Source organism: Anneissia japonica, unplaced genomic scaffold (genome assembly GCF_011630105.1).
Source record: "Anneissia japonica isolate Jap-2015-1 unplaced genomic scaffold, ASM1163010v1 scaffold12709_len137458_cov225, whole genome shotgun sequence".
Lineage (NCBI taxonomy): Eukaryota > Metazoa > Echinodermata > Crinoidea > Comatulida > Comatulidae > Anneissia > Anneissia japonica.
Window position 1 is genome coordinate 25,443 of NW_022710664.1, and position 13,261 is coordinate 38,703.

General features: G+C 30.8%; 1 protein-coding gene across 1 annotated transcript in view; it reads right to left on the reverse strand.

Annotated features, from left to right (window-relative positions):
• The window catches only part of LOC117107084 (protein-methionine sulfoxide oxidase mical3b-like), a gene marked incomplete in the record, with an annotated part of 51,245 nt that overhangs the window by 6,515 nt on the left and 31,469 nt on the right, over positions 1–13,261 (reverse strand). The window contains 6 exon segments of the mRNA XM_033248619.1: positions 955–1,069; positions 3,870–3,935; positions 5,054–5,127; positions 5,660–5,759; positions 6,368–6,575; positions 8,875–8,907. Of these exon segments, the coding sequence (XP_033104510.1) occupies positions 955–1,069; positions 3,870–3,935; positions 5,054–5,127; positions 5,660–5,759; positions 6,368–6,575; positions 8,875–8,907 (596 nt within the window).

A 13,261-nucleotide genomic window follows, 5' to 3' on the forward strand; every position in this document is an offset into this window, starting at 1 on the left:
CGACAGGATCGGGTGAGTTGGCAGGTCTGGTACTATCCCAAAAAAGATGCCCATGCTGTCTTGAATAGAAGCCCATGGGCTGCTTTTTGAGATGGACATTTCGCAGAATACTTTTGCAAACTAAAGATGGGGATTCTTTTTGAAATGGGCTTCTTCTCGAGATTTTACTTTAAGACTTGTGTGTGGGGTAATTGGGAAGACCCTACCTTTCACTCTGTTCAAAGTTGGCATATCAATTGAACTGACTTTAGCATGGTTTTTATTCAATGGTGTAAAAATGACAGTAACTTGTGTAACATTTTTCTTGTGTGAATCCAGTTACATGAAAAGCTAATGTTAAATTAGGTACTATTAAAGGTAAAAGAGCAAAGGGTTCATCAAACTCAATGCTATCTTGTATGTGTATATCCTATCTTGCATTTTATTTTATTTTATTCATATTTGTATCAAAGCATTGACATACACTGGCGAAATGATTATTCAGATCTTCAACCACACTTAATGTATCCCTCTTATTTAGGCCTTTTTAGTTAAGTAGTCTTTTTACCTACGTAGGAATATCATGTGTAACATTTTTCTTGTGTGAATCAGTTATATAAAAAGTTAATTCTACGGTACGATTAAAGGTAAGAGAGCAAAGGGTTGGTCAAACTGCACATACCCATGCTATCTTGTGTATGCATGCTATCTTGTGTGTGTGGTAATTGGGCTAACTAGGTAGGAATAGCCTGTATAACATTTATATTGTGTAAAATCAGTTATATGAAAAGTTAATGTTAAACTAGTTACGATTAAAGGTGAAAGAACAAAGAATATGTCATACAGCACAAGGCTATCATTGGTCTACTTTACAATACTGCATTGTTGCCGATACAAAACAATTAAGACTCGTAAGACAAGCTCCAGCAAAGAGCAACGCAAATGCTGTTAATGTTTGGCATCTTATTACTATACCTGAGCCTTTCTTCTTCCAAAAGCGCCACCAACGCGTCCCTTTGTTCGATGACTTCGAGCATTTCTTCAAGGAGGAGGTTTTCTTGAGCTCTGTCATCCGAGGATTTTCTTGAATCTAATTTTAGAAGAAATTATGTTAAAAAGTCTTCTGATAAGAAAAGTTGTAAAATTATATAACGACAGGGATGTAATAATATACTTGAATGCAAGTGATGAAAATTAAATAACTTGTAAAATAACATGAGGATATAATAATATTTAAACACAACTAATGTACATAACATCAAGATAAGAAATACTAAATAACAATAACAAAATAATAACAGAATGTAAATAAACATAAAATTAAAATGATGACAAAATGTACAGAAAATAACAATAAAACACTAAATAATATTTAACAAAATATTAAGAATTTCCTAATCATAATCTCTAATTTTCAAATGACTCATTTCAAATAAAACAATAATAATAATAACCTATGTTATCTAATATATTGAATACAATAAATATTGTCATGAAATATTATACATTAATAAAAAATGATTAACTATACATAACATAAAATAAATTCAAAGCCAAAAAAAAACAAAACAAAAAAAAACAAACAAACAAAATATGTAAGTAGTTTATAAAATAACACGAAATAGCAATAACAGCAACAATATCAATAATATATAGTACAGTATGAAGTTCTTTATCTTCAATAATATAAAATAGTAATAAAATAACAATAGAACACATGAAAATAAATGGGTAGAGTCAGGTTTAGGAACAATGTATGAGGGCGCTATATAGAATGACATTGATGTAAAGCAACAGATTATTACAATATATTGCTGCTGCACAACATTTTTGCTTTTATTGTTTTTTCATTGAATAAAATAATATGAATGCAATGAAGATATAATATCTAGGATTTATTTCAACTGAGAAATAATCAAATTTTACCGAGACAGAAAGAACAAACCTGAAAACAAAATAATAACAATAATAATAATAAAGGATGTTTGATAGTAATATTTGTTTACTAATGTAGGGCTAAAGATCAACATAATGGTAATAGGTTGAGTGAACTTGTACAGTGCTTAATATGGACTTAATAATAATGAAAATTATTGCATTAACAAACAAAACAAAAAAATATGAACTAATATAAATTTTCCTTATGTGGATAATTCTCTACCAATCTGTAGTAAAACATGGCTTTAACCAAAAAATGATACATAAATATTTATTTAGCCACCCAACAGAATAAAATATACTAGCTTATGTGTGGGGAAGGCTTTTAATCATGGGAAAGAACAGTTTTGGAATCTGTGCAGTAGTCAAAACAGGAAACAAATGTGTTTGGATTTCCAGTGTTGTTTTTCTTCTTGTTATTAGTTTCATTTTCAGAAAGAGAACTGGATATTACTCTAGTATATAATAAAAACTTTCGTCATGACACAAAGTTTAGGAAGCGTTGGACGAAACTATCTGAAACCCAAGGGTAGAACAACTTGGGATACTGTATGTACACTGTAAAGTTGGTCTCGGGGGAGTGTATAAAACTATTAGTCAAAATCATAGGTCTAACTAGGGGCCAAAATTGTTCATTGAATAAATTTGAAGGGCCAGGGCAAGAGGTGTACTATGACGCGTAGCACTATCCGAGTGCCACAGGTGTGGGAGGGGGTGGCCTCCTTCCCAAATTAGAACTTTTAAAAAATAATGCAGCTAGATGCTCACACAGGACATCTTGACCTAAGGAAGTTACCCTTGTGTTTGGTAATGCAGAAGTAAAAATGTTATATAGCGCACAATGAGTCACTGGTAATACAGTATTTCTTTGCTGTTTGCTGCGATAGTTTTCCGATTTGATTGATTAAATCGCTACAATTTGTGGGGCAATATATAGGCCTAGTTGGCAAAACAAAATGCAAAATTATTAAAGTTAAAAACGTAGGCCCAATCCTAACGGAAAATATTATTTTTGGAACTGTTCTCGCGGGCCGCATAACAAGCACTTGCGGGCCGGAGATGGTCTGTGGGCCGCCAGGAGAACCCCCAAGATAAATATTATTCTATTGCATACTTAAAGACCCCACTGATCATCTCACCCTCACATAACATTAATGAAAAAAATAAAATAATTAAACAAAGCTGGATCACTAATTGATACAAAGTAATATAACAATTATAATCATAAAAAGCATTAATAAAAGGAAATTCAAATGGAGGAAAAAACAATGGAAATTAATTCTTTTAATTTCAGTTCAGTTTTCTCTCAGAAGTTTAACAAGCTAAAATAACACTTCACAACTACTTTTTATATTACACATTTTTTTTCCAAATCATATGTAAATTTACATAGACAATTTAGAATACTTATATTTTAAAATATAGAAAAAAACATTTTGCATTCAAAACAAAAGACATGTGGCATCATAAACAGCATCAACATATATATTAATTTAAATTAACAGTAAAATGCTTCATAACATAAATATTATTGTTAGTTACTTATTTATATTATTAGTGTTTAGAATTACTGTATATGCTTTTATTATATATAATAATAATAATAATAATAATAATAATAATAATAATAATAATAATTTGGTGGTAGCAAACCAATATATTCCATGCACAGAGCATATCTACATAAATAAACACGCACAAGTAAATATGCATACTGTATGTGTAAATATATATATAATTCACATGCAATGCAGTTACTTTATAAATATTATATGATGTGATTTAGTTATGGGATTAAGTCAACGCATGCTGAGCAGCAGGTGGCTGCAAACCTTTTAAGGGAATAGCCATATCATATCGAAGTGACAACAGAGGGGGGAATTCCATGCTCCCAAATCTGCTCTTCAACGGACATACAGGCGATTAGCGGCAAGCATTGATGGCGCACTTACTCAACACGCTCTCTGCTTTGGGAATGTCAAGAAACTCAAATGTTAAATCTAAATCCTCTTCCTCGTCTATGCATATATAAAGACAAGTATGTATCTCATTGAATGTTTTCGTAAAGTATATTCACATTTTTATGTAAAAATAGTATTTCCAAACAGTTACACAAAGTTAATTATGTTTTTGATGTGTCTATATAATGATATATATTAGACCTATTATACATAGTATGTACATTTTTCAGAATTTGGTAAATATGGGTTTTTGAAATATATCTATATGGAAAGATGATTTTGAATATGAATATCATGGAATTGTGGGATAGTTTCCCATGCCATACAATAATATCACATAGTATCATGAATTGAAAATTTATGAATATACAAACAGGAAAAAAAACATACAATATTTAAATGGCATCGATAAACACAGCATGCCACTGAGTTGACACAATAACAAAATTCAAAAATTTTGATTTTACAAATACTATTCTAAATTAGAACTAAGGATTATGTTAAAACATTATTAATAATTATCCATATTATCAGTAAGATAATTAAAATATCTGACAGTCTATTTTTCTATAATGTTCTAAAATACCCCATTGAGGCCACTAAGTTTTCCAAACTTATATAACAATTTTCCACTTAATCTACCAGCAAATATATATATACTTTTGTAACAAAGCTAGTTTATGAGATCTATTTAAGATTTACAAAATTTGCGTGAATTAAAAATCTACATTGTTACCACAAGACGGGCAAGGGTAATGATGGAATGATGCAAGATAAGTTCATTTATAAGAAATTTTTTTGCTTTCATATATGTAATTAATATTTGCAATACCATCTTCTGTATATATAATAATAATAATAATAATAATAACTAATTTCAGAAAACATATTAAGCATTGGCAAAGCTTTCGATTACAATATCCCGTTGGCAAAAAGCTGTTACTATGCCTTTGGAACTATATCACTATAATAATAAACCTGCATTTACCATCGATAATTGCAATATTCCATTGGCAAAAAGCTGTTATTATGCCTTTAGAACTATATCACTATAATAATAAACCTGTATTTACCACTGATAATTGCAATATTCCTGTTATGATTTTTATATTCGGAAACATTTTATTAACAACAAATAATTGATATCTAGGCTCATTTTTAAGTTATGTACTCACCATCCACTGCCATTCTTTGCCTTAAATCTTGCTCTAGCATACTGTGGCGATCTTCAAGCTCCAACTCACGTTTACTGCAAGATTCAAGATTCATATTATTGTCAAATTACTGCCCTTAACTTTTGGTGCTATAAAGTGCTGGAGAATGGAGAAGTGGCAAATGGTTCTGCTTTTAATGCAGTTTTCTTTGTGGTATTAGGATATTTCATGTTGCATAGAGCATAGAGGCAACTTTCTTGAATTATGTGCAATATAAGACTTAGCTTATTATTATTACTGTGTTATTATTATTATTAATAATAAATTTACGGTAAAATTATTGTGGTGGAAGAAATGAGTGTTCACAGATTTTCTTTGGCAATAGGTTGTTTGAATTCCACAAGACCTGATGATGAATGAATTTTGTAGAAAAATAATCAGAATAATACATTAGAACCCTTATTAAGGGGACACCTTCTGGACAAAAAAAGGTGTCACCTGAATTGCTCATCATACACAGCCTGTGTATTGTTTAGTATTTATTTATTATTCAGGCACAGGGCGGATGTATGCATATTATGGAGTAAATTCTCTAGTATTATGTTGTCTGCAGTTACTGAGACTTACTGTATCATGAGTTCAGACTCAAACCTCACAAGAGCATGTTTTTCGTTGATCAGTTGGAACCACTGTTGCATAAGGGTATGTTCATCCATACCCTTGATATCTTAAAATATAATGAAAAATAATCCATATAAGTTAACATTATATAAATTACTTTAAATGTGGGCTGACCAGGGATGATGTTGATGATTGTATTCAAAAGTGGCAAGCCCATCAAGAATCAAATCAAAATAATAATAATAAATAGTAACACTAACCCTACTTTATTGTATTGAAAAATGTTAGTGCAATAAAAATGCACAAGGGGGAAAACTATCAAAATGTCTCTAGAACACATATTTACAGTAGCTCCGTGGGGTATATTCCTTTTACGTTTTCAAGCTTGTAATCAATACATTGATAACTGAACCTACTAGATACCTAATTAAACCCCTGGTTCACACTCCTCCCCTTAGGGCTGGGAGACCAAAGGCAAATGCTACAGCAAACTGCTCCAATGTCTAGGAACATTATGGAATCAGTGATGCGGAAATACAAGCTCCTGAATAGGAATTATAGTTTCGACAAAAAACTGGACCATTAGAGTATCATAACTAATAAGTGATTATGAACTAAAGCCATTAACATTTCTAAAATAGAAACTCATTAAGTTAAGTCAAAAGTAAAAAACATTTAATACATTATTCTAATGTTAAATTGATTTCTTATTACCTCCCTCCCCTCTAAGTGCTTTCTCGACCTCTACACCCCTCTCTTCCAGTTCACGGTTCTTGACCTCCACTTCCTGAAGTTGTCTCTGTATCTCCTGAGCCATACGTAGGCGTTTCTGCTGTTGTTGTTTGTGTTGTCGTCGTGCCTCCCTCTGGACACGTCGTGTCAGCTGTTCGCTGATTTCTTCTTCTTCTAACTTTCTTCTCTCCTGAAGTTTAGCAAATAAGTTAGTGAATATTAAGAAACAAGATTGGACAATTTGGTGATGACAATGGGATGTGGTTCATCTTTTCAGTCCTAGAATTCTATATCATTCTAGAACATTGAATGTGTGTGCCTGACTTAAGGTATTAATGTTACAATGAATGATCTTTAAGCTGATTTAAAATTGCATAAACCTGTCTTAGTTAATTGAGCACAGTGAAAATGCACAATTTGAATGCATGCATAAATAAGTAAGGTAGGATGGGAGTGTTATTTCTCACACACTAAAAAGCAGAATGAAAATATATCATTCACAGCATGGTTAGAACTTTCTTGAATTCTCCACAAAGGACAGCAAAGGAGAAAAAGTGCAAAGCCATAATCAGAAACAGCAAAAATAGGTTCTGTGTTACTCATTACAAATACAAAGACACATTTAGACATCAAAATTGTGCCAACATTATTAACATCTTATGCTGGAAGTAAGAAGTGATTGATACTACTACACATACATGAATTTCTATTGTTATCATTAGTATAGTGCATTTGATTCTCCGAGTTTGAAGTGGAATCGCAGAACCTTTGACATTATGGCTTTTGAAAATGCGCAGAAAAATATTTGACAATTCATCCTTGGTTTGACCTCCAAATTCAGTTTTTTGGGTACCAGATTTCTTTTGGGTTTGTTTCGCCAACCATGACAGTGATGATCTACCCAATCCTGACTCGTGGCACTCTGTGGAAATCACTAGTTATTTTAACTAACAAAGATGGAGGAAAAAAAAACACCACTCAACCACATGCTGATAAGCCTGCTTAGACTGTACTTATGAATATTCATATATATTTTAAAAATTATCGACATGGATGGATTAGTCAATATTAACTATTATATACCGACTACATAGATTTCAAGCATTTGATTAGTTAAAAGCCAGGCAATAGTTCCAGCCATGCCCTCCAATGCCTACAATCTATGTCGAGGTATATAAAACAAAAATTTACTGAGTATTAATCGGGTCACAGTTTAAAATATAGCCCTTGGTGATCTGGAGGCTTTACTATGTCCCTTGACCCGAGACGAAGTACAGCCTCCAGATCACGTTGGGTTATATTCTGAACTATGCCCCTCAACCCAGTAAATATTTGCATTGTTTAATTGCCATGCATGCACACTTTCATCAATATTCTAATTTTATATGAATATTCATACACAGTTAATTTTAAAATTTGTTTATGTCTTTTATTATATGAAAATTAAATACTTAACCAGTCAAATAAATGATTACACCATATGGGTATTTTAACCAAGTTACATCATGAACCTTCAGAAAAGAGCCATTCTGAATTGTCTACCTCTAAAATATATTTTTAATAAGTATCTAAATCAGAATCTATCTAGAATTATTTTGTGGTGCAATAACTACATTTTCAACTTCACACTATATACATAAGCATAAGTCATATCTTTCTCAGCACATACTGAACACATGTCTATACAAAATAAATGGGAACACCAAACTACATGCAAATCAGTATTTTATTTACATGCAGGTGGGAAACAACTAAACACAGACACAAGTAAAATGTATTGGAATGTTCTTAATCCTCAAAATCATGTATGGGAAAAACATTATAGAACTCTAATTAAAGGGAAAACATTATAGAACTCTAATTAAAGGGAAATATATTAACAATAAATAAAAACAAAGTGTAAGAAAACGGATCAGGATGATGTCATTTGGAACTGGATGATATTTAGTACACAAACAATAATTATGTGTGTAAAATTTCTTTAAAATATCAAACCAAAAAACTGCAAGAAAAAATTTACTATAGGATATTAAACAGTATATTATGTTTTTATATTAATTTGGTAACTGCTATACAAAATTTGCTTTATCAATAATTTGATAATAAAATGTACCCATTATAGCAAATATATTAAAATGTTTTATTTTTATATATATGTATTTAAAATTATTAATATTTCATTTTCTACATTATTGTACAAAACAGACACCAGAAAGAAATATCTTTTGATGAGTATTAAAGTAAACTGATAAGAAATTGGAAAAGAAATATGATTAACAGGAAAAATGTTAACAATGATTCAAAAATTGAGTAAGAACTATATTCATAATCAGATTTATGGTATGATAAAATAATTATGTGTGTTACAAACAAAATTAATGGAATATACATCCAGTGAGTGAAAGCTGTTAGCTACATACAGTACAGTATGCTATATAAATGGATATATATATTAATAGATACATATTTGAGTTTTTCTTCCTATATACCTTCTCTTCCTTGCTAGCTTTCCTGTTTATTACCTGTAATCAAGGCAAGAATGGCATGTATGAAGAAAAGCTATGCAAATTATAATAAAAACAGCATTATATAATGTAAAAATAAATATTTACATCATCTAAATAGTACGCATGACTGATTAAAACCAAAAATAAACTAGATTAGTGTTTAGTATATGTAAAATATAGCAGTGAACTGATTATTCTTTTAAAATCCTACAAAAAAGAGAGTTAAGAACAGGATAGTTATATGGGTATCGGCAGGGGAGGATTAGGGATAGATTCTGCATTATACTGTATACAATTATATAATAGCAATATTTTTCTAATCAGATGTTAACAAAAATGTTTCCATTGGATTTCTGCTGTGTTAAATACACTAAAGGTAACCCACAGATAAGATAGTATAATACATGCTCCAAGTATTGAAATGCACGCCATCGTGTCAGGATTCAATATTTCGACATTAATTATGCCATCATCAGGAATCAAAATTATCTTATAACCACAGAAGTCTGAGTACTTATTTCTAGTGTGGTCCTTGTGGTGATGAACTGGGCTGAACACTAGGAGACAATCCTCTACCCTTTTGAAGAGTGTCCTGCATTTTTTTTTCAATGTGAACACAGGCCATATATGGTATACAGGGCCAAACAGATTAAACATCTCATCTGAAAGACAGTGCGCTATTACAATCAAGACCTCCAGCTAAAGCACAAGGAAGAGCAGTGGATGGTACTCAACCAGGGACTAAAGTAAGTAAGGACTTCCATGGTTCAGCACAAACACACAATTTTAATATTCTCTCTCTGAGACGTGACAATGCTGACTGTTGGTTGCCATACAAAAAATCAATCTGCCATGTACCACTGCAAATATTTGAAAGGAAAGGGGGTAGGAGGGGAAGATGCTACTATTTTTACAGTAGAATATACAATTATAAATATACTGTATAAATATTGTTTACCTAAAACCGAAACAATAAAATAATTTAAAACAAACATAATACAAAGCACTGTAAATATCAGTAAATTAATACTGCATATAAGTAAATTATTTGTTAAAAAAGAAGATATTTTGTTGAATAGAACATAAAAAGCATTTATGAAGCAAAATAGAATTATAAATCAGTACTGAATCATATCTCACTGATAATAAATATTACTTAATTGGAAAAATAAAAACAATTAAGAAAAATAAAACAGGAAGCAATGAGATTTATAAATGGGAGGAATTTTTCTCCTTAAGGCACAGTGGCGATTGTTCAAACATGAATGTTACACAAATCTGAAAACAGTTGATTCTGGGAATGCATCTTGAATATATTTTGAAATAGTTTACTTTTTGTTTTTTTTTACACAAAAATAATAGTAAGTCAGTCATCTAGGTCAGTAACCATTGAGCAAAGATGAACAAGTAATTTTAAATTTGCCACTTTGCCAAAAGAACAAAATAAAAAGAAACACAACAGCAGGAAATAAAAAGATAAAGTTTATGAGGCTGAATAAATTTAATTGCTAGTTTCACATCCCTGCCCTCATAAAATTGTGGGGACTCGTGAAAAAGTTTACTAAAAAACAAACTAAAAGAGGAGGAAACATATTATGGCATAATACATTACAAAGATTTAATTTAATTCTTAATATATATTATTTACCAGCCTGTTTTCCACTAGTAACAGCAAATAGTAAATACCCTCACCCAAATATAATTTCAAATCCAGGATGTGAGACTAACAATTAGTTTTATTTGGCATATTAATACATTGAAATAGAAACAGAAAGGTTACATACTACAATTACAGTGACACAGAAATAACAGATAATTCCTTATTGGTGTCTTTTTTGTTATTTCCCACCAAAATGCAATTTGAGGTTTTTATAAGTCCAGCATATAACCAGGATTAATGTATTAAATTAATAAATATGATATTTGAAACATATTAATAATGATTTGAAATCTAAAATAAATCATTACCCAAATTTTTCTTAATATTTTGAATAAAAATCTCTTCCCAATTATTTAGTGTATATTACACATTGTAACTATAACTTCATTTGATTAATTCAATATATAATTTTATTTTTACAAATGAATTATATTATATTTTAATATATTTGACTTTCAACCAGTATTTATCATGCCACTTTCTTTAAAATGTGAGCATATAGAGGCTATTAAGAATAAAAATGTTATTATATCATTATCATAATTATTATTATTTAGGTAAACATGTATTTAAAATATAAATAACAATTCCTTTTATTAACACCGTACACCGAAAGACAATCCACTATTCTTCCAAACAGCGTACAAACTTACTTTCTGTACACAGGAAGGACTTTATGTCGTTCGTTTCTGAAAACCAGGCATTTGAAATGTTTTACCCTCTGGCACAAGCAGAGATTGGAATTGGCAGGTTCCAAACCAGGTTTCAAACCAGATTACATACGGCCCACAGCAAAATAATGCACCGCTTCACCACCATGCGCCCTCACATGAACAAAGTAAGTTACAATGATTGAATACATCATTGACAGATTGAAGGAACACATAACAGACATAAAATACTCGAAGATACGGTACAAAAAAGGCAATTAATGAGAACAGACACAAATACAATAGATACAACATTTACTTTACATAAGCAATACAGTATAGAAGTACATAGAAGTTAAACAAAGCACAATAATAAAGAGTAAAATATACAACAAGCGTTTGAAATACAGTAGTACTAAGTTTAAGAAATTCACATAATAAATAACAATCTAATAAATAATTGTTTTTTAAAAATAGGAAAATAGACATTACTAAAAAAAAAAGATGTTTTTTCAGTTTTGTACTGGAAAAGATAGGAATATTAGCTTCTTAGATATTAAATAAAACATCTCTTATGCAATGTTACAACTTAATTAAGCACGTTTACTAGAAGTTACATAATTGTAAATTTTATTATTATAAGCACCAATTATAGAATGTGGATAATGAAACAGCACTTTTAACTTAGTTTATTAAAATGAAATACATGTGTACTACGCAGCCATGCAAGACAATCATCAATAGCAAAACTTCACTTACACGATAACTTGCACGTATAACAAGGTACCAGATGCACATTTCACTAGTACCATACATGTCCACTATAACAGAGCGTCACAAGATTTGCGCATGTATAAACATATCATAGCTGATCATTATTGCATTAATGTATGCCTATATTAGGTACTGCATTATATGATAATTGTACATCAACCAAGGAGGTCCTATTAATATTAACCTTCTGTGACATCATGACAAGTGCCCATGGCCAGTGTACCATGACATGTACAAACCATGGCAAGTGTACTAATTCAAACTATGGACAATATACCATGACCCATTGTATGCTGATCAGTATTCCATGCCATGACAAGTACACCATGACCAAGGTATCATGTTCAGTATACCATGACATGTTGTGTATCATGACAAATGTACTATGACCAAGAGTATACTTTTGAGAAGGTATCATGAACATTTACCATGCCCAGTATACCATGACACATGTACCATGACACTGTACTTACAATGACCAAGGCACCATACCTAGTATACCATGACAAGTGTACCATGACCAATATACCATGACAAGTGTATCATGACCAATGTATTATGCCCAATATTTCATGACAATGACTGAAGTATTTTGCCTGGTATTATACCATGAAAAGTGTGCCGTGACCAAGATACCATGATTAGGATAGATACCATATCAGGGCATAATCAACTATGGAATAGGACCCCATGAATAAAACTAATAATATACCATGACTGACATAACTCTTACCATGATAATGCACACTATACCATGACCTTAGGGTACCATTACCAAAGGTTCATGGATCAAGATACATACCATGATCATATACCATGGTAAATTATCTTGGTCGATGGGTTAATGAACCTGGTACAATAATGGTACCAAGATACAGTTACCATGGTCATGTACGACATAAAAGGATGGTTATTTGCAAAGCTAATTTTTTTCATTGAGTTTTTTCTCTCTTAATAGCAATATGGCAGAATCAATCATAAAATATGAGGTAATTATGTAATGTATTATTCCAGGGGATAAAATGTGGATTTTGGGGGGAGAGGGGGGGACATGCAGGAAAAGCAGACTTTGGCAAAAATCTTAATAAGCAAAATTAATCTATATTTCCTACTATAATTCAAAACATAAAAATGATATAAAATGTAGAAATATTTATATTATTGAATATTTTCAAGGAGTGTATGAATGAAAATTTTAAGCTGTGTTTCAATTCATTAACTGGTTCCCAATTATAAATTAACATATCAAATGTATCTATATTTCTAAACATAAAACAAAACATAT